General features: G+C 41.5%; 3 protein-coding genes across 5 annotated transcripts in view; 1 reads left to right on the top strand and 2 right to left on the bottom strand.

Annotated features, from left to right (window-relative positions):
• Nucleotides 1-3,079, bottom strand: part of crybg1a (crystallin beta-gamma domain containing 1a) — a 57,650-nt gene extending 54,571 nt beyond the window's left edge. For both annotated transcript variants that reach the window (XM_084569015.1, XM_084569016.1), the window contains exon 1: nt 2,654-3,079. In XM_084569015.1, coding sequence (XP_084425141.1) covers nt 2,654-2,991 — 338 coding nt within the window. In that variant the 5' untranslated portion in view covers nt 2,992-3,079. The remainder of the gene's footprint in view (nt 1-2,653) is intronic.
• Nucleotides 3,045-7,877, top strand: ccr6b (chemokine (C-C motif) receptor 6b). 2 transcript variants are annotated; one of them, XM_084569021.1, is made up of 2 exons: nt 3,045-3,156; nt 6,446-7,877. In XM_084569021.1, exons 1-2 carry the CDS (start codon nt 3,124-3,126, stop codon nt 7,559-7,561), a joined length of 1,149 nt encoding a protein of 382 aa, XP_084425147.1. In that variant the 5' UTR covers nt 3,045-3,123; the 3' UTR covers nt 7,562-7,877. The 2 variants fall into 2 exon arrangements, with proteins under 2 accessions (XP_084425147.1, XP_084425148.1); XM_084569022.1 differs by lacking the exon at nt 3,045-3,156 and adding an exon at nt 4,370-5,077.
• Nucleotides 7,878-18,405: 10,528 nt separating this feature from the next.
• Nucleotides 18,406-21,999, bottom strand: part of pxdn (peroxidasin) — a 41,499-nt gene continuing 37,905 nt past the window's right edge. Inside the window, exon 23 of the mRNA XM_084568947.1 lies at nt 18,406-21,612. Within this exon, the coding sequence (XP_084425073.1) occupies nt 21,469-21,612 (144 nt within the window). The 3' untranslated portion in view covers nt 18,406-21,468. The remainder of the gene's footprint in view (nt 21,613-21,999) is intronic.

The following is a 21,999-nucleotide window of genomic DNA, read 5'->3' as shown; positions in this document are numbered from 1 at the left end:
GAAACAGAGGTTTTGGTCAGGTTGAGTCAAATGTTTACAGACACATGCTTAAATGCTCCCACAGAAACTCATAAGGGTCACATATGGAGGAGTGGCTGATGACTATAAGAATCAGGATTATCATCTTCTACAATGTCTTCAGTACAGGTGTCAGTGGTTTGGTACATAGTGGAATGGAATAAAAGCCAAAACAGCACCCTATTCTTAAAGAATTAGGAATTCTTTTCAATCTATAATTGATTGTGAAACTTACTGTGAGACTGCAAAGGAGCCTCACTTCTTAGTCTGTTTAAAACTTTAAAAACTCACTCATCTAATGAATAAAAATACTGACAAATGAAGGTAGTTTATAAAAGTGATGCAAAATCCTTCATAATGCTTATTTTGGCCTAACACAATCAGGCATACAGTATTATTATATAAAGCATGACACAATGTTTGAGAGCAAACACGAGTCAGCTTCAACTTCCCAACAACATAGAGCCCAACATGTCAGCTATCAGTGGATACATGTTCTGTGGTTTCTGCTCTAATCAAAATCATGGGTTTGAAAGTTTGTTGCACACTGGCTAAACGTCTTATCAGCGCTACTGGACTGTAGGAATGAGGTGATTTAGTAAATACAGTTGGATGATGTTGCAGCTCCACATCTGTGAATGTGTAACTAGTTGCAAACACTTTAAAGAGGCCAATATACACTATCCAAACTGCATGTGTAATTGTGAGATAGCTCCAGAAGCCCCCTGCTCTTATAAGTTTCTCATATCAGGGGGTCTGTGTCCAAGCATTTCTATAACTTTCAGACAGCAACAGTCTCACATTCACAACCGCTTACTCAATGATTGTCTGGCTGAACGCTGGGTGTGACCTTCTTTCTCTAGCCTTCTTTTCTTATTTGTTAAATAACCGTTTGTGACACTATTAATACTTATAATCCCGGAATTTCTTCCTGGAGAGAGAGTCTGGCAATGTCTGAATAGAACAAAGACAACATGCCAATAAAATCACACCATTTTTAAAATAACCCAGCCCTTCACCATAATAGATTTATAAATGCCAGTGTTATGCGTCTGTCCGTCTGTCCGCTTGTTTTCTCTGCCCGTGATAGTCTTATCGATCGCACAATAGTAAACAAAGAAAAAGGATTTTTATCTTTGACCCACATTTGACAATTGCCAGCGTAATAAAACGTGTTTGCCTGCAGATGTTTGGGAAGCATAGACAGGTTTGAAGCAAATGTCTGTGATTAATTAGTCATTAATTTGAAGCACCGAGGCACTCACAACACAAAGTGACTAAGTTACATCCAATCAAGCAGTGTGGGAAACATGTAAATCACTGGAAACTCCCCTGTAAATACATACATCAGATGATTTCAACGGTTATGTTTTGCTCTTGTCAACAAGAGTGCCACGCATCTCTCTCTCTCTCTCATCTGCGTGCAGCATCACATGTGAGCATTAGTCATATTTGCTCAGATCTAGGCCATCTGTGGCACAATATCAACTTGACTGAGCCACATACAATATAATTGGACTGAGCAGGGAAACGATTCACCCTGCACAGCAGGTTTTTAAATGTTTTGCTCTCTCACAACTGACTGCGTCAATACAGTTGAACCTGACAATGCGTGACAATAACACCTGAGTCAGAGACAATAGATCTCTACCCATCAACAAGTTGAACTGGATGTGGAATAAGGCCGATATGTGTTTAGAGGAAAATAAAAAGAGAACATGGAAATATCTGGGACAAATAAAGAACTTGAAATATGACTGTCATTACTGGGATCGCTTGAGGTTTACCAGCTTCTTTCTGAATCTGTAATTTAACCAGGAAACATTGACTCAGAGTGGATATTTGGTGCTTCACACAGCCCCACACATCTCAATGAAAGTGCTGTGCAGTGCAAGCAAAGTCTTGCATGACTAACCAGCGAGAAAGACTGAAGACCTGGGGTACAAATGCCTCGCCCAAGGGAACCACAACAGAAGGGGGGCAGCCTGCGTTCCCCACTCCGGTTCATCATCTTCCCGCCCAGTGAAGACCAGATGTGTAAAAGCAATAATTTAAATTGCATAATGAAGAAGGTACACAACAGCATCTCAGGTTATGCCCAACTCTTTCTACAGTTTTCAGACTTGATAGCCAGAAAAGCAGCGCGTGACTAAACTAGCCCAGCTCAAAGCTGCAGCATATTTCAAAATATGCCAGAGGGGAAAACAGTTACTCTGTGAGAAAGCCACTTCAGCTGTTCCTTCACTCCTGTCAGCTTGTGAAATATGCTGCACAAACTCAGATGGACTGTGAAGGCCCCCAAGGGAGTTTGTAGGACTCACTAGTATCAATCAGTTCACTTTTATGTGGGAGAATGTAGTAGGCTATGATAAGAAGGGTTTGCTCTGGGTAAACAATGACTTCATACAGTTACAAAAATTATATACATATATTTGGTGAGATTTGTTCTTGAGAGGACTTTCACTACATTGGGGGCTATGGCCATTATTTGTTTTGGTTTATGGGTTTCAGGGTGCAATTGGTAATGATGAAATACATAAGGACAATATAGCCTTTCTTGGGTTGAATAACTAATCATAATATGCATTACTTCTATGACATCCAAATGAGTGAACTTGTTTTTGTTTTAGCTTACATATGGCTGTTGAAGCTCTCCAGTTCATCAGTCTCAGGGAAAAACGCCTCGTCTCCTCCAGCTTCTTTGTCGCGCTTGGATTTCTTTCGTTTCAACCTCAAACTGCTAAAAATCCGCCGTTTCTTCTTTTCTTTCGGGGAGGTGGGTAAGACATCATCGGGGAACGCAACGTTCTCACCGGGGCTGAGGGGAGCGCTGCTGGCCGGCGGGGTGGCCGAGGAGGGGATGTGGGGCACCGCATCACCGAGGGACCCCGAACGCTTCCGCTCCTTGCTCTCCTTATCAGTTGACTTCTGTTTAAAAAAGTTCTTGACTCTCAGGGTGCCGGACTTACTCATGGTTTCAGATAAATACGTCCGAGTTCAGAAAGTGAGAGCAGCAAGAAGACATGAGGAGAGCTGTCTCACTTCTAGCTCTTGGACTATCTCCCCAGGATAACCTGCAGAGCGGGTTCCCGCGAGGATTTGGGAATGCCCACACACCGGTCGCGCGCACGCCACCAGGTAGGCTGTACAAGAAAGGTGAAAGAGGTACACGGAGGGAACACACTTCCGGCTGTAAACTTCAAAATAAAGTTCACAATACCCAGTTTATGTATGTATTTATTTATTTATGTGTAGCTATAAGTATCCGACTGTCTTAGTTTGAGACATGACCTCAACTACTTTACATCACCTTTTGACTAGACACAAAAAAGTTAACTACGTGGAATTTTGTCTGCGCAAAGATTCAAAATACATTTTTACAGAAGAAAGAAAACAAACTCCACTCTAACTAAAACAAATAAATAAATAACAATGTCGTGAAAATGGGCCTACTGAGTCCTTCAGTTGATTAAATGTTAATCCATTGAGAGGAAAAAGACTATCAGTACTACATTATTGGTCAGTTATTTTCCCATGACAACTAATTAAACAAATCGTTATTTTTCCTGCTGTTTTTATTTTTTTATTTATTTTATTTAGTTTTTTAGTAATTTATTGCATGGTGTGTCAAATAGCCTAGTTGCTTAACTATGAACTTAGACAAGCATTTACATCCTCACATTTTTAGAGGCTCTCTGCCGCAAAACTTTAACATGTTTGGGTGTAAAACAACTGAGTTGCTTATCAATATCTGCTGATTTGACTAAACTGATTCATTGCAATATTCGTTTTTTTTTCTTTTTACATGACAGAATTTTCAATATCCTATAACATCCTGTAATATAAATAAGCCTCTGCAGCAAAACTTGCTTGAGAGGAAGAGTTCTAGACTAGGTTAGTAAATGCCTATTGATCACCTTTATCACTTAGTAGTATCTGTGGTGCACATTACACACATTTATGCTGCTTAAGACAGTTTGCAGTTAGTTCCTATTGTGGTGATTTTTAATTCATATGTGTATAAACTGAATTGAACTTGATGTTTGTACTCCAAATTCGGCAAATGCCTACTTGGAAACACCACATCCGCTGTTACATTCTGCCCACAGACACTCTACAGACACTGAGTAATTTTTAGTTATGATGCACATTTTCCAGGTGTCTATTTATCTAGCGTCTAGCTAAGTAACAGCTCCATCTGCTGGTCATGTTCATGAACAGCAGGAGAGAGGTTAGTTCATATTTCTTCATTTCTTTTGAGTAAAGTCAGCCTGACACAAATCAAGCAAATGCAAAATAAGGCCACTAAAAAGACAGTCAGTATTTAAAACTAATATTACACCTCATATAAACGGAGGATAAAAAAAATAAGATGGCAAATAAAAATGAAACTGATTAGGATGAAAGAAAAAAACAAAATCCAGCAAAACTAAACTACGGTTGCAGGTTGTAAGAGAATAAAGATGGTTTCTGTGTGAGGGGTGTTTTCAAATTTACTCGCGTGTTTTCAAAGACAGAAGGCGTTACTGAAGAAGGAAAGCATATTTTCATTCTGTATTTTTTTAAAATACTCTGACTATTTCAACTGTGACACAAAGCTTGGTAACTTTCAGTGAGACTTGCTGTCTTCAAATCACCAAACACTGACTGCACGTACAGCAGTTGCTCAGAAAACCAGTGCTACGTCTTTAAACATGACTTTGCAAGGGAGTATGCCCCTTCATGCCACTGACAAACGTTTTTTTAGTTAACCCGCCAGAAGAGGAAGATCGTGCATCAGTGTAGAAATTCTAGATCAAAAGCAGAAAGATCAGTGAAGCACTCCCCTCACACAGTAGGCGAACCTGTGACGAGTTGTTTTGGTTTCAGCTTCTTCTTTTGAGAGTTTTTTTTTTTTGGTGCACACAGTATTTATAACATAAAGTTGCCCACAACTGCTCTGATTCTTCACAAGCAGCTCTTACTCCGGTGAAGGTGTGGCTTTTATGTTCTTTCGACTTGACAAAGTCAAACCAGGAGGACAGAAGCATTAACTGGGTGAGAATAATAATTCTTCAAGGTACGTACGTTCTGAACAGAAAATATATGTAGCTTTTCAACATTCTGTGATGGTTTATTTTCCTCCAGCTTGCTAACTGCACGATCACATTATTTTTGTATGCATCACTCGTTGTTGTCTTACCTGATCAGCTGCAAACTTGGCAATTTGCTTGATTTCAAAACGAAAAAGAAAAGATCAGTTTTAAACCTTTATTATAAACCATTCATTTGAACCTTTAAAATAATCTTTAAATAACTCTTTACAAAAATGAAGATTTAAAGTTAGGGGTTTCACAGGTTGTATTCAATTAAATTACGCAAATAGACCACGTTTAAACAACTGGTGGTCTTGTAAAATACAGAAACAGCATTTAAGGACCATGTCAAGTTAGTCTGTAGAAAGAGCTCTCCACTTTCCCCCTTACATACAGTATGTGCAACACTTAATACCTTATCCAAAAAAGGTTCAAAAAGACAACTGGACTTGTAGAATTTTTTTGAGAAGACGTTTCACCACTCATCCGAGTGGCTTCTTCACTTAATACCTTCCTCATTGACAGGTGTCTTTATATATACTCTGTCCTTCTAAAGGGATTTAGGAAGTGAAAGTCCTGTAATAAGAGATATTTGACCTTATCATGTTTGTTCTTTACACCAGGTTTATAAAGAAGTTCAGACCCAGGCCAGTATTTATTTAAATGTGAAACGGTCTTCATTACAGGAATCAATGAAGTAATTTCAAGCACTTTTATTACTATTAATTACTATAATTACTATTACTAGAATTACTATTAATTATTATAATTACTACAATTACTATTAATTACTATTAAATACTATTCAGTTATTTGTTAATTACAACAGGTGTGATGTTCCCGAACCACAGACAGAAATACACAAATGTCTCGGTATCTGCTGAACTATTTCATTTCAGTGACCTTCCTACACATGTCCCCATTCTTGTGATGCATCTAAGATTGTGTGTGATAAGGCTCATATCAGTTCCTACGATCAGAAAAAGCAGAGCACACGCACACCTAGCGCACACTAATAGGGCTGAAATTGGGTCATTCACAAACGGAGGAAGAGCAAAGAAGTAGAACAGTGGCTTTTATCCTGTAAACAGACTAAAAGCCGTGCCAGTAGCAGGATTTCCTCTTAACTGAAAAACATTTACATATATTTATGTAAAGCTTTATCAGAAGAAGCAGTCAGATATTTCACTTTCAGTCTCTAAATTACCCAGACAACGAAGAGGAGTAAAAAGTCCCTTATTCTGAAATCTTCTGAAAGGTTAAAATGTGAGGCTTATTTATGTGGCACCAGTTTTCTTTATTCGTTCCAAACCTTTGCTGTTAGCTCTTAATGGTTTTCTTTTCTCCACCAGATTAAAACCATGGAGACGGTGACTCCATACTATGATCACAGTACATACTATGACAACAGTACAGATGACGGTGACTACGACGGCGAGGTCTGCAACCTTGACCCTCACCCTCTGGAGGTCATCGCCCAGACTTACATCCACTCCATCATCTGCGGCTTCGGCCTGCTCGGCAACGCTCTTGTAATGATCACCTACATATTCTACAAGAGATCCAAGACAATGACGGATGTCTGTCTATTCAACGTGGCTGTGGCCGATCTGATTTTCGTGATGGCGCTGCCGTTTATCATATACAACGAGCAGCACGGCTGGTTGATGGGCCCTGTGGCTTGCAAGATGCTACGGTCTGCCTACAGCATCAACCTCTACAGTGGCATGCTGCTGCTTGCTTGCATTAGCTGTGACCGTTATGTTGCTATAGTTCTGGCTAGGCGCTCCTTTGGGGCCCGCGCCCGCGCTCTGATGTACAGTCGTCTCATCTGCTCAGGCGTTTGGGTGTTTGCAGTGGCTTTAACTCTGCCTACGCTCATTTACACTGAGCGCTTTGACAATACTGCTCTGGGGTCTGAGACTGTCACTATGACGTGTCAGATGTCTTTCAGTGAGAATGAAACAGCAAGGCTGATGAAGGTGCTTGTGCCAAGCCTTCAGATGGTCATCGGCTTCCTCTTGCCTTTGATCGTGATGCTGTTTTGCTACTCATGCGTCATATGCACCTTGCTGAGAGCACAGAACAGCCAGAGACACAAGGCCATCCGTGTGGTGATGGTGGTTGTTGTGGTTTTCGTTGTGTGCCATTTGCCCTACAACGTGGTTCTGCTCAAGCACACTCTGTCTCTCTTTATAGAGAGGGGTTGCAAGGCAGAAAAGATTAAACTCCAGGTCCTGGGCTTCTGCAGGAGTGTAGCCTACCTCCACTGCTGTCTCAACCCAATCCTCTACGCCTTCATCGGAGTGAACTTCAGGAGCCACTTCCGCAAAATAATGTTGGACCTGTGGTGTTTTGGCAAGAAGTACATCTACTCTGCTCGCTCATCACGTGGGACCTCCGACATTTGCATCTCAGGTGTGAAAACCTCAGACGGTTGTAACAACATGTCATCATTCAGTGCATGATGTTTCAGTGGTACAAGGCCTTCATCCGGTCATCAAGCAAGCCTCTCTGCCACAAGATGTTTCTATGTTGTAAATAAGCTGAGTTGATGTCATCATATCAGCAAAGTGTGCTTAAATCGAAGTAGCAAAGCATATTCGAGAATCTCTGTATCCTGAATGAACATTAATTACCTTCAATATGAAGTTGCAGTCCATTTTTTTTACTACTTTCCAGCTGAATGTGTTTTGTATCATGTAAAACAGAACATCAATATGAAGGATAATAAACTGTCTGGCTTGAAAACTACTTCCATGCTATCCCACTGACTGAATCTTTAAAAACTGATCAAAGTGCAGCAGGTACAGATATTTCCTATTGTTTAATGAATAAATAAATACTTTATATAGCCTTTATATAGTTTTTAAAAAAATCTCATCACACATTTTGTATAATGCAGTCTGTTATATGGTTTTGTATAAATTCTTTGTCAAGCAAAGAAGCCCAATCAGACAGCCATTCACACTCACACCTACGGCCAATTTAGAATCACCAATGAACCTAATGACCATGTCTTTGGACAGTGGGAGGAAGCCGGAGTACACAGGGAGAACCCACGCAGACAGAGGGAGAACATGCAAACTCCACACAGAAAGGCCCCAGCAGGATGTAGGTTCAAACCCAGGACAGACGGCATAGTGGTGTAGTGGTTAGCACTGACGCCTGACAACGTAAAGCTCTGGGGTTTACAGCTGGCGCCTTCCATGTACAGAAATCAGTTTCTGTGTGGAAATCAGTTCATCTAAAAAAAGAACAAATGACACTATCTGCTACAGATCTGCTCTCCAACACAACCAGAGCCTTAAGTGATATTATCAATGACACCTGTGCTTTCCATACAGTCAAAATGTTTGCTGTGAGAAATGTCTGTAGAATATAGTGGCATTTCCATCACATAATATACAATATCTGCTGTTTTAAAGGATAAATTCTTGCTACGATTCAAAGTGTGTTCAAATTTTGTGTTAGCTGCACATCGGACAAATTCCGGCTTCTCAAATGACACTTCCCTTAGTACGATATTTATATTTCCTCAGATAGATAGATAGATAGATAGATAGATAGATACTTTATTAATCCCGAGGGAAATTCAAGCATCCAGTAGCAGTTACAAACATTGAACATAAAATACAAAAGCTATATAAAAAATAGAAAGTGACTAGAAATAAAATGTTTATACAACTATAAACTATGTTAAAAATATAAAGTGACCTGTTAGAAAATATAAATATAAAGTGATGTTTCCTTCAACATCACCAAACTAAAATGAAATTAAACTGGCTGTAAACTGGAATTCACATGCAGTTGGTTGGATCAAAGTTGGATGTAATATTTGGACTACGCTACGTTTATTTAATCTGTCGTTATTGCACATTTCACTACCAAGCCACTTACAACAATACGATTATTTAACGTCACGTGAGTACGTCTCAAATCGACAGTTCCTTCATATTTATATCCACCTGCTGTGACGGCCTTGATAAGACGGCAGTGAAAGGAGAAGTGTGGCAGCTAAACTCTGACACAGTGTGCAGTGGCGGGGCCTGGGTTTCCCCACACAGTGAGTTCAGATGGTGAGAGATGAAGTGTGCTGCTCGGAGATAGCGATGCAGATAACATCAGCGAATCTCTGCGTGGCACAGTGCTGTTTTTCTCTTGTGGTTCATGGTGTCGAGAGAAAGAATAAGTGTGAGTTGTGATAAAGCTTGGGCAGGTAGGGACACTAGATAAAATAAAACCATGTAAAACTTGGAACATGATATATGTGATGACAACCCATTTATGGTGTCCAGTGGATAAACTGTAATAAAGATAGAGGCTAATATCAGATTCCCTCACTTTTCATGCATCCAGTTATAGACCCATCCAAAATATAGAATGGGTTTATAAGGACATGCATCATTTCTAAATTTCACTTTTTACTTACTTTCTCCTGGCAAAGTCATCTGGAAGCTGTGTGACACTTGAAGGGAACGTTGAACACGCTGACACAACCACCTGTGCTGCAGCTTATATGGAGTACGAAGCATGCTTTGTTAAAACAAACTCCCACATAGACAATACATAGAAATGTGTGTGGTAAACCACAGCGGTAGCTGGGTGGTGCACATGCAGCAGTTTATATGTGATGCTGAGTGAAATAACAATGCACAAACAGCGAACACCTGTGACAAAACAAGTAAATGGTAGGGCGATCACATCCTGAGGACAAAGGACAAAAGATAAGAGACTGCAGTCTTTTAGATAACTTTGACATCAGGAAGTAGTTGAACAGCGCTATTCCTCCCTTTTCATCCGCCAAATGTACTCAGTAAACTGTGTTTAGTTCTTCTAACTACTTGATACATGCAGGACAATCCCAATCTTTCATAGGATTTATTTTGTGTAGGCACCAGGTCATGTGTGGGCACAGCAGTAGTTGTGTACTACCAAGCACTACTGACATGAATTACACTGAACTTTTCCCACATGTCATGATCATCTCTGGAGTTTGGCAGGTTCTCGTGTATTTGAGCTCCTGCTGTGCTGCTGGTCTTTGAGCCAGCGGGTTACGCAAGCCTTGAATTCCAGAACTGATGTTGTGTAAGTAGAATCGTTCCAGCAAATTAATATTTCACACACTGAGACACATTTAAATGCCGGATTAAAATGTGTCAGTCTGGAGACAAGTGGACAATAGACAACAGGCTTGGGCGGTGAGAAACATGTAGGCTACGTTTTTGTACATCAGAATGACTGATCTGATTCATTTCCACAAACATTTAGTAAAATGAATTACTTTAATTATTGTTTTCATTTCGAAGCAAGTCTAAATTAATACAGTAGATTATTAAACAAGATTAGATGATCTTCCGTCCTCTGTCACTCCTTTTTTTCAGCTCGGTTATTTAAACAACCTCTCACTGGGTGTCCTCAGAGTTACCTCACTCTACACACCACCAAACCCCCCTATGGTTGTGAGTAGGCAGTAATAGATACAGACATACACTGATCAGCCACAACATTAGAACCACTGAAAGCAGAAGTAAATAACATTCATCATCTTATGACAATCCAGTGTTCTGCTGGGAAACTTTTGGACCTGGCATTCATGTGGATGTTGCTTAGACATGTACCACCCACCTAGACCAGACCAGGCACCCCCACCCCATAGCAATGACACTCCTTGATGGCAGCAGCCATCCCCAGCAGGACGCAGCCTGACACAGACACACACACACAAACACTTTAGGAGCAATTAAAAAAAACATGAAGAACAGCACAAGGTGTTGACCTGCAGTTATGGTATTTTTACACTCTACCTCCACTCTTGCTGCAAAGTCCAGATGACATAATAGGATGATATGATCTAAATTATATACAATGGCATATAAAATAAAAAAAAATAAATGAAAAAAAACTTTTTCCATGATAGACTTTTGTCACAGCGTGCAACATGCAGATCCACTGAGAGTCCAACAACGTTATAGAAAGTTAAACCAGTGGAGTACTCTTTTAAGAGCATTACCTTGTTTATAAACCAGTTCAACTAGAGCAACCTGGCTTTTAAAGCTGCATCAACTTCGTTTGGCCACTTGAAGGCAGCAGAGTTATGGTGAGTTGAGGTGTGAACCATACACTAGTGTGAACATGAAATGCTCAATCATCACCTTCTAGTTGAAATACATTGTCCTGGAATACATCATCAATGCAATTCATTTGACATTTCTGACTATCTGACAGATGTAGGCTCAATATTTTCACCACTCAGCTTACTTTGTTCTCTGACATTTTCACCAGCTGGTGAGGTTATCAGCTGCTTGCTACATCGGGAAGCTGTGTTTGTACACACCTATTGGTACCCAAAGGGCTTTACAGTCACGGTGACACCTAGCCATTTGCTTCCACAAACACACACTCACCCACACACCAGTGCCGAGCAGTGGGACCAACAGGGGGTTCAGTATCTCGCTCAAGGACACCTGCGAGACCCTCCCTGTATTAAGAACGTGTGCTTGTTTTATTATGACAAGACAAAAAGTCTGTCTTGGAAAAAGTGTCGTGTTTTTTAATGTTATTCTGTATAATTCTATATAATTTTGCCCATATCCTCCTAAAATATCATCTGGACCTGCTCTACCTACTGAGCCACAGAAGCAGTGATAGCAGTGAAATTGAATCAGAGCTAAAAGACACTAAAATCAAGACTACATAGCCATATGATCATTGTTATGAACATATTGATTTTCTGTGCTCTGTGATAATAACTGCACAATTAAAAAATGAAAGCCTTTCAGGCGTGGAGGTACTGTAAAAACATTGAATGCATTCTGCAAGATCAGTTTGGTGGTAGTTTTGGAGGAATGTGAGTATATTCAGATCCCTCAACGGCAGATTTGAACCAGTCACCTCTGGTCAGGAATTATGGCATCAGGTTATATATGAGCATCCATTTATCTTCAGACAAACGACAGCTTGTAAAAGACCATTTTACTGTGGTGATTTAGAGACCCCTGTAGCCCCGGGCTCATTCCAGATAACCCTCGTTGTGTTTCTCGTGTTATGGACATGCTATAACAAGGCAGCACCGGGTGCCATCTTTGGCGCCGCAGTGACTAAGAGTGGTCCCCCCCTTGAGGATGAATTTACTCCGAGCAGATCTCTGGCGCCCTTTCATGAGGGGCATTTCTGTAACCAGACTGGAGAATGTTCATCTAAACATGGGGTATTTGATAATGAAGTCATTCCTTTGACTCTTTCACCACAATTACATGTGATTCACTCTCCCAGGAGCCATCACTGTGGAGGGGGTTTTATTGTAGCAACATGGCGCACTGTCTGAGCAGAGATACATGTCTGGGGATGGCGCTAGGCCGAGGATACTGTACTGTACTGTATATTGTTCTTCTTTCTGTGTTTGTAGATAATACAACCCTTGATGAGATTCTGTTGAACCATAATCACTTATCTGCCACTTCCTGTCCGTTTGGTTTTATCATTTCTGTATAGTCATAAGTGTAACCCCACATCATCAGGGCCACATTGTGACAGGCCCTCGTACCCGCCATTGTGCTCTATCAAGAACATCACTGTTTTCTGATCTGCTCCACTCAGCTCTTCCTTGATGGCAGCAGACATCCCCAGCAGGATGCAGCCTGACTCAGGCACACACACACACTAAAAACAAATGTGTTCATGATTTAGTCTTCAGCTGCCTTCTTGCTAAGCAACGCTGAATATAAACATATTCCGTGTAGCTGCAGTCCTTAACCTGCCTATCTCTGTAAACAGCGCTCTGGTAAACCGCTGCAAGGTTGGAGAGCAGCCTCAGATAAGGATGGCTCAGTATCTAGCGCTCAGTTGATGCTCACTTACTGTCGTATGGAAATTATTTTTGAGTGGCTTTTGTTTACGAGCAGCTCTAAATACTGCAAACCAACAAACGCCATGACACTTAATTTACACCTGTGCATCAGTTCTACACTGTAGGTACGCCATGGGTTCGTACATTAACTGAACGACGTGGTGACCAAACGTGAAAGTCCTCATCAGAGTCTCTCAGTGACTTCTGGCTCTGGGGTTTAAATGCTCGTACGCACCATCTACTCCAACATCCTCTCTCTTTCCTGCATTGCAACGATTTAAGAGAAGTTCTTCAACATTTATTGGAAATTACAGCACTGACTGGAGCCATAACTAATAGAGCAACACACCAGCAGTGTGGGAAACTTATGACATAGGCTCTGAATGGGTTCGATGAGTAAGTATCACACACCACTTATGTTTAATATTAAAGGCGAAGGGAGTTTCCTTGTAGTTTAGTGCCTGATATCAGTGCTGCAGTGTTTGCTCACAGAGAGGTCATATAAAGTGAATTGCCTCAATAAAAATCTTGGCCTATTGGTTTTGATTTAGCTTTTTTATCCACAACAACCAGGTGCTCTTCGAGGTTATGGCACTCTTCTCACACTTCAAACTAAAATATAACAAGGCGAGGGAGCGAAGACTCGGTGAGGTTCATTTATCTGGTCCAGCTTATCTGTCATTTAGAAAGATGTGGAGGTTCTGTGGACAGACAGTCCTTTCTGGCGTCGCTGCGGCTGTGTATGTGCTTGTGTGTGAACGCATTCCTTCAGTGTGTGGCTGGCCCATTTTAGGTCTGGAGGAGCTGATTAGTGGTCCTGGCAGCGAGGGGATTATCACGCTGGGTCAGACTGTACCCCGCTGGTGTCCAATGAGGAATGCAGGCCAATCAAGCAGCAAGACTATCAGTCGGTCACGCACTGACTCGTCCCATCTGCCAGTCAGTCATCTGGTGGACATGAGATCAGCAATAGTTACCTTACAGGCTCTGTGTTCTTCTAAACTCACCTCTCTCTCTCTTGGATATGTATGCTGGATGACAGCGAAGATAAGTTGCCTCCTTTTGCCCATTGACCCGCTCCGTCCATATTTCAGTGACAGGATACATTCTGTTTAGGCAATCACAATTAATAGACCTGGGAACGGAGTTTGGTATTTTCATACGGGGGGAGGAAAGGAGGAGAGTCCCCCGAGGGGGAGACAAGTCAGATGTAGCACTCTATTTGGCACTGAGTTACGGCCATAAATTGAATTAGCGTAACTTAAACGCTGGGAGTCGGAAACAACAACAGTTGAGGATGGAGGAACACAAACCAGACAGTCTTCGGCTTACCAAAGACTGACACAGCCACACAGTTGCACTTGTTGCGTACATTTTGTTTATAACTAAATGAGAAGTGCAAATACACAACTGTTATGGACTCTAAATAACTACAAGACAGCTTTGTTGCCACAGGGGTAGCAAGGTGGCAGTAGCTTACGTCACACTAAGACCCAAACCTTCTCCATTATGCTGCGGTTTTCACTACACACATGTTGGAATGATCAGCAGCACTGACCCAGATTCCAATATCCACCTCAACACTCACAGCCTTTAACTAACACAAGCTAAATTCCTGGAAAACTTAGTGAAGACACTCAATTTGGTTTAAAGAAAGGGGGAGGCTCTTTGCGCCTTCTGTGCTAACTGTTGATAGAAGGTCCACGGGGACTTTCAATTGACTTTGAAACTGTGAATTTTAATCCAGTAGCGTCTCTCCTTTTAGCTCTGCCTGACTTTTAAAAATATCTGCCTCTAAGCCCATACATTCTCCTCCACGATCGTCAGCTTGCGTCTCTGCCGGTGCTGTTCAGTTGTGCTTTCAACATGTAACGTATATTATATTGTAGTGTAATCGTGCTAGTAAACCAAAGGTCAGTTGGTGCATGGGAGTGTATTGTTGGGGGTGATTCATTTGGGTTGAAATAGTGAGAAAAAAAAATAAATGTGTAAACAAGCAAACTATGTTTTACATTTTCCTTCATTTGCACACAGCCAGCATCATGAGGTTATCACCTGGAGCTTCTCCAGCAAGAGTTTCCACATATGCTGAACACTTATTGGTTGTTTTTTCTTTCCTTATGTGGGACAAATGATCTCAAACCACGTCTCTTAGGAGAAGGTCAGGTGCATATGGAGGTCATGTTATTGGATACAGCACTCCATCAGCCTGCAGGTTAAACACAACTTACAGAGTCTGCAGGTTTGTTTTGGCTCATTGTTCTGCTGAATAGAAATTAATTGAAAGTTCAAACCAGAGTGACGGTGGTAAAGAGAAACTCTCTTTTAACAGGAAGAAACGTGAAGCTCAGGGACTCTATAGTGCCACCACAGAGCGTCCTCCTGAAGGGCCGGATAGTTCTCTGCCAGGACTGATGAGCACAACTTTCCTACTAAGCATGCATACACTTCCTTGCCACTGTCTTAGAGAAACTTCGAACAACACACATTGTCCCATTACTTCCACGACACACCAGCCCGATGTCAAAGAATGAGAGGTAACACATCCCATATGTGGTGTTGCCTGGCGTAGCTGAAGCCAGCAGCGGGATGACACATACTGTTCACTATGCGCTCGTGTGAAAGGAAATAACTCTTGATACCAGCAGGTGGCAGTACTCTGCATTCATCTATTAAGAGGGTAAACAGGAAGAGTAAGAACTAGCTGTGAAGCTAGAAATAGCCGCAGTGAGCTTTTCCTGTCCTGAATCAGTCTGATCAGTTGCTTTTCAGGCTCTTCATTTGACATCGTCTTGGCGCTGTGCAAATAGTTCTGTGTTGGAATGCTTAGATGAGCTGAGAAGAGAATAAAAACAGAAGGGCCTTCAGTGTGTAATATGTCAACTTCATCCTTGGCTTACTTTCATCCCCTCTGTTTCTCTTCATGCACTTGAATCTGAACAGCCAATCAAAGTCATCTCTCTCATGCCACCAGGTTAAACTGTTGAATTAGCCTTAACGCCATCAACAGGGGTCGGACTAGCGCCAACAGCTCTGGACACAGTCCAAAAACAAGGGCCAGGGATACTCACACGTGGCACAACACGGTGTGTCATGGCTCACAGGAAATGCTAACGGGGAACACTAATCACCAAGGGCAAATGAGGTTTGGAAACTTAATGACAGAAGAACTTCATCCAATACAATATTATTCAAATGTAGGGCTCTAGTCTTTTTTAAGGTTCCTCAAATTTAAATGTTTTGTTTCCTCTTTCTAGATGCATGCACAAACTCATCTGCCTGCTTCTGCTGCTTTTCTGTTCTTTCCCTGTGTCTCCACGCCCAGCCTCAAGCAGATGATGGGTCCCCTGATATGAGCTGGATTCCGTTTAAAGGGAGTTTTTCTTTACTACTGACGCTTTAGTGGGTTTCAGGCTCTGGTGCTTTCAGGCTCGGGGTTCTGTAAAGCAATCCTAAAAAAAATTAGAACTGTTACCGACGCTACGTTAATAAAATTGAAGGGAATTTTACTGGAAAAAGAATTTGTGAGCATAAAAGAGCATAAAAAAACAACAACCATGAGCAAATCATGGATGCAAACAAAAATAAGAGGAGCTTGGTTTGTGTACTGCATCCTGTATATGACCCATAGAAGGGTAAACACTATGTAGCCTTTAGATGACTGCAAGGGCAGTTTGAGGTAGATGGTGTTGAAGCAGACAGTCCAACTGGTTGGATAAGAGCTCATGGTCCCCTGAGGATAATTAAGGTGATCCTGGGACGTTTACCCCAGCTCCACTGCTACCATTAAAATGTCTGCGAGTACATTAGAAAGAAGAAAACTGCATGCCATGACATTTACTGAGCATGTTGTTCAGAGCATGTAGAAAAACATTTGAACAATGAAATAGATGTTCTCTTCACAGACCAAATATACAAACTGAATTGAACTGAAATGGATGAAGGATTTGTGGGCCATGAAAAACAAATGTCTTCTCTTGGTAGCAGTTGTTAAATCTTGTCTTTGATAAGAACATGGGAGCTTAAGAAAACACCGGTGAATCCCAGAAATCAACGTCCACAACTAAAAGGGAGGCTTATCCAAAAGACTTTGAACAATGAAGCAGATTTTCTCTTGGGTCACCATCAGCAGAAACAAAATAAAGAGATCAAAACAACATGAGGTGCTGCATTATGCTGCATTATGTTTGTTGGATACTTCATCTCTTGTGATTATAACCAGGTGGGTCATCTCTTCAAGCCGTTCTATTCGTACTACAACTGTCTGCGCGAACACCTGCGTTGTAAACCCTGTGGCATTTTGTGTCAGAGCCAAAAAACATTACCAGGAAGCCATGTCATGATATTTCCCCCACGTTGGGGGGTCACAAGCCATCTCTTTGTGTCCCGGGATACAAAACCTTCTTTTCCCCTCAGCGGGACGCCACCGCTCTCTCTTTCATCCACCTCACTCTGGAAATGGGAATGACGTTCCATTAGCGAGGGGAAAGAATCCCCCACCTTGGCTAGTGAGAGGGACAGTGCAGAGAGCCAGTTGCCTAAATGAAATTCCAGTATGTGATGAGTGGGAATGGAGAGGCTTGCTGGGTAGCCAGGATTGCGCAGCTGCAGACTTGCGTCCCGTCCAGACTCTGAAAGCCAGCCGTCTGCTTCTTTCCCGTAGAAAGAAGATCTGAAATGCACTAGCAGATATTCAGATCTGGAAGGATAGGTGTGTGTTATATTACTTGCTTACATCTCTCCCCCGACACCCAAAGCACTTCCTCGCTTACATAATCATATTTTCAGCAGCCTGGATCCTTGGCTGCTCTCGGCAGAGGCAAAGTAAACGCTGCAGCAGTTAAGGGAACAACCGAGAAGAGCATGCTTTATCCTACGCAAGGGAGGTCTCTTGTTGTCGGGGTGATAATGTCTTTTCCTGTCATGCTAGAGGCCCTTTTATCTGTCCGGCCTCTGGAAACCTCATTTCCTAGTCCGGTTTGCTTTCCAGAGGCTCAGTCCACTCACACCCAGCTGCCAAAGACAAGTGTACGGGGAGAGGGAAGCACAGAAGACCAAGGGAGATACTTGGATGGCGGAAAGAAAGTACAGGGGTGTAGAAGGAGAAGAAGGGTGGAGGAAGAGATAAAGTAGAAAAGCTCGTGTGACGTCAACATTTCCAGTAAGACCTGATCAATATCAAAACACAAGTATGGCTCTGATGTGTACAGATATCAGAGCTGTGAGAGGTGATGTAGCAGGTGAAACATCTCAGAGATAAAGTTCCTAGGCTGAGCTCTAATATTACTCACCTTTCAAAAATCTCTCTCCTACAACTTCACAGCTGCTTTTGGTTTGTCTACACTTAATCTAGACAGTGTTCTTTCTCATGACGAACCCTGGAGGAAAACCAAACAAAGGAAAACCAGACTGAAAATCAGCACTGTGCTCTACACTAAGGCACGCTAGAGCTTCTGAGGTTTAGGTATATTAATGATCACTCTCATGTTAGTGGTTTATTCTGTTATTAATTAGGAAATGTGGTCCGTTCAGTAGTTGAGACACTTTATTCATGGATAAGAGAAAACTTTGACCTGATGATGGCGCTATAAACAGTTGAGAGGATGACTGGAGTCTGGAGCATTTATCCTCTAGGGACCAAGAATTCAAAACTTCAATCGAACCCAACAGATCTCAGTCTGGGTCAAACGACCAACTGATCACTGACTCACAGTAAAGGTCATCAAGTGTCTGCACACTACACAGAAAAAACTAAAAAGTTTCCCATGTACATGGCAAAAAACGTGTTCAAAACTCAAAATGACCTGATGTTTGAGCACTGGCAGAGCATTAGTGAGATGATGACAGGTCGTGCCTTTAAGAATGATCTCGTCTGTTTTTAAGAATGACTTTCTGCCAAGCACGGGAGCTGGCAAAGAACAGGCTTTAACGTGTAGGACGGTAATTCAAATGTTGCTTATTTATTATTACTGTTGAGAGGCATACATTACAGTGCAAACCATTCTTTGGCAAAGGTACAATACAACTGTCATGATAGGTACTAGTATATCCACATTGACCACTGGTTAAGGGACAGTGTAGGTAAAGCATGTTCAGTCTTGCAGAGCAGTGCATTCCATTGACACATGGAACTTTTTCAAGGGGAAATGTAAAGAGAGGGAAGTATAAAATGATACAATACATATGATTACCAATATGAAGACTGGTAATGAAGAGAGCTCACAGTGCTTTGGCAGCCAAACCTCGGGACACTTGCCAAATTGCATTTAGCCTGTTACTGAGATACAAAGAGACTCAAGCACAAGGTTTATCAAAATATATCAATATACAAAATTCTGTAAAAACACATAGATCAGATCACAGGATGTTACATGGTATTGTAGGAGAAGCTTCAGTCAGAAAACTATGAAGGAGAGAAAAATACACAACTGTAAACACACAGTTTGCTGTACAAACTTGTCCAGTATATTTGAACATATGATATGATACCAATTTACCAGTGTGACTGCCTGCCCTGTAATCCTTCTGGAGTCCTGAATGGAACATTCTGGAGAGACTATTTCTGTTCAGTGACAGACGCTTGCTCAGGACATTACCACATAAAGAAAACAATGGAAAGGAACACTGCAGCTGCAGTCACTTCAACACAATTAAGAGCAAAGGAAAACAGGAAAACAAAAATGTGACTTGTGTTACACTAAGTGAGCCAGTGCATGGAGTACAATGAGTGGCATTCGTCTGTGTACAGTACATGTGAAAAGCCAGCTGACAGGAGTCAGTGGAATAAATCTGTCTCACAACAGCAAGATGGTGAAGACTTGCTTTGATTGACACTGTATTCCAATCATCAGTACTCCTCCCCCACCGCCACCCTTGCCTCCCCTCTCATATGGCTTCCATTACAGTGGAATGAGGGTCAGAGGGCCAGAGAAGCCTGCGCTCCACACATGCTCCACTAATGACGTCACTCCAGACTCAAAAACTTCAATATGGCACAGAAACATGAGCAGGGTAAGCATTCCGAACCTATAGCAACAGTGCAGACTGTCCTCTTAAGGGGGAAACATTACACACGGACAAAAACTGAAAGAGGGGAAGGGAGGAGTCAAAGTGGATGCCTAACAAAGGAATGCATGCAAGCGTGTCCTTGTGTAAACTGGAGCCTTGGGAGCTGCAGGTCCACAACAGCAGAGAAAAACAGTTAACAGTTTTAGTAGCAGTCCTTCAGTTGTGTGCACTGTAGTCTACTGACTAAACACTACACATGAATAAAAAACAACTGTAAGCACGTCAGAAAGAGAATACTGCTGTGGTAGAGTTAGCAGTACCAAAGGCTAAATCCTGACCATTACCACATTCATACATAGTTTCATAGATAGAGTCATGCTATTTACGTAATCTTAGAAGTTACTAAATCATACATTTGGCTTTAGAAGACTAGGGAAATACTGGGATAAAGTTCACAACATTTCATTTTTACAGTGGTAAAATGGATATTCTTTCACTGCTTTCTGAAAGCAAACTTTGAAAGGAGCACAACAGTGTGAGAGCTGGGTCGAGTGTCCTGCAATGGAGAGCGCCACATGGCTCCACCTCACTCAAGCTCAGGACAGGCCAGCACGCACAAAAAGAACTTAACAAGTTATCCATGGATACAGGAGCAGTATTCAGTAGACATTTCTTTTGCATTACAAACATTTTTGTAGGGCTTCACATTATCTTCATATGTAAGCATTTTTATACAAAAAGGGAAAATAAGTATACAATTTTAACATGATATAAAGCACCGTGGATTAAAGGGTGAAGTAACTCTATTCATAAAGTCTTTTAGTTTGAATAAAAATATCCTCTCACTTGTGTTGTATCATTAAGAGGAAATATAGTGTATATACAGGCTGCTTTGCATACAAAAGACAATACTTTGAAGGTTTCTATTTAGTGAATAAACCATAGTAAAAATGGGGAATATAGCACCAGTTTTCGGCATCTCTAACCTGAGAACATTTTGTGAGACAACAAAATGGTAGTCACCTTTCAATCTACTTCCCTTTCCTGCTTGTTGACAACTATTGGTCCTGCGTTTTCTTCACGTGTAGCCGCAGGGGCACAAACAGTGACTGCTTATTACATCAGAAGCCTCAGTGAGCAAGGAGAGGTGTGTCCATCTCGTTTATAATCCAACCATCCATCCATCCTTCCGTTCAGAAAAATAGACATTTAGTGATTGTTGGCTTTTTGCCAGAGGATTTCATACAAGCCTCAGGCAGCTGGCCTTGGTGAGTGTAACAAGCTCACATGATTTAAAAAAATCCTCCTCTGATCCAAAAAAAAAAAAAAAAAAAACCTAAATATGAAATCAAGCAAAACTAAAACTGAGGCGAGGCTATTGAGTCTATCGAGGTGATTGGTGGCAATCAGCACACCTTCATGAGTCTCATCTCCTCTCTCAATATGTCTGAGTGTGAGTGTGTAACTTTCAGACACTGGAGTGTATTTTTCAGGGGGATTATTGGGGAGTCCTGAGGGTTATTCATGTCGAGCATCGGCTTTTTGCCACTTGTCAGCATCAGCATGCTCCAGGCACACTGGGCAGCAGGTGCCCTTTAGTTTGATGGGCTGTTTACACTCGACGGTCGGACAAGACTCCACAAAGCAGGTCACCTGGGATTCCTAAGGTGGCAAAAGAAGGGACATGTTAGTTACAATACTGGACTGGATAAAAGACCAGCGTGGCTGTGATAGTGATGACTTGATGCAACAAAGATATTAAAACAAGAAAGCACAAACAAAAGTGGCGACAGTAGAACACATAATGTGTTTAATGACTTCATAAATGATAACCTGAATATAGAAATGGATGAATGACTGTTTTCAGTATGAGTGTTATAAGCTTGTGAGTTATTTTACTGACACTCTCTTTTATGCCTTTTTAGACTGATTGATGACAACTGAAATGTTTTACTTCCGCAAAGAGGACTGAACAAAACAGTTATTTGCTTTAGAGCAACAGCACAATGTGTTGAGTGTGACTGTTCTTTACCAGGTAGTCTGCCTCAT

This window comes from Chelon labrosus, assembly GCF_963514085.1.
Source record: "Chelon labrosus genome assembly, chromosome: 20".
NCBI classification, from domain to species: Eukaryota; Metazoa; Chordata; class Actinopteri; order Mugiliformes; family Mugilidae; genus Chelon; species Chelon labrosus.
This window is presented reverse-complemented; position numbering and strand designations above follow the sequence as displayed.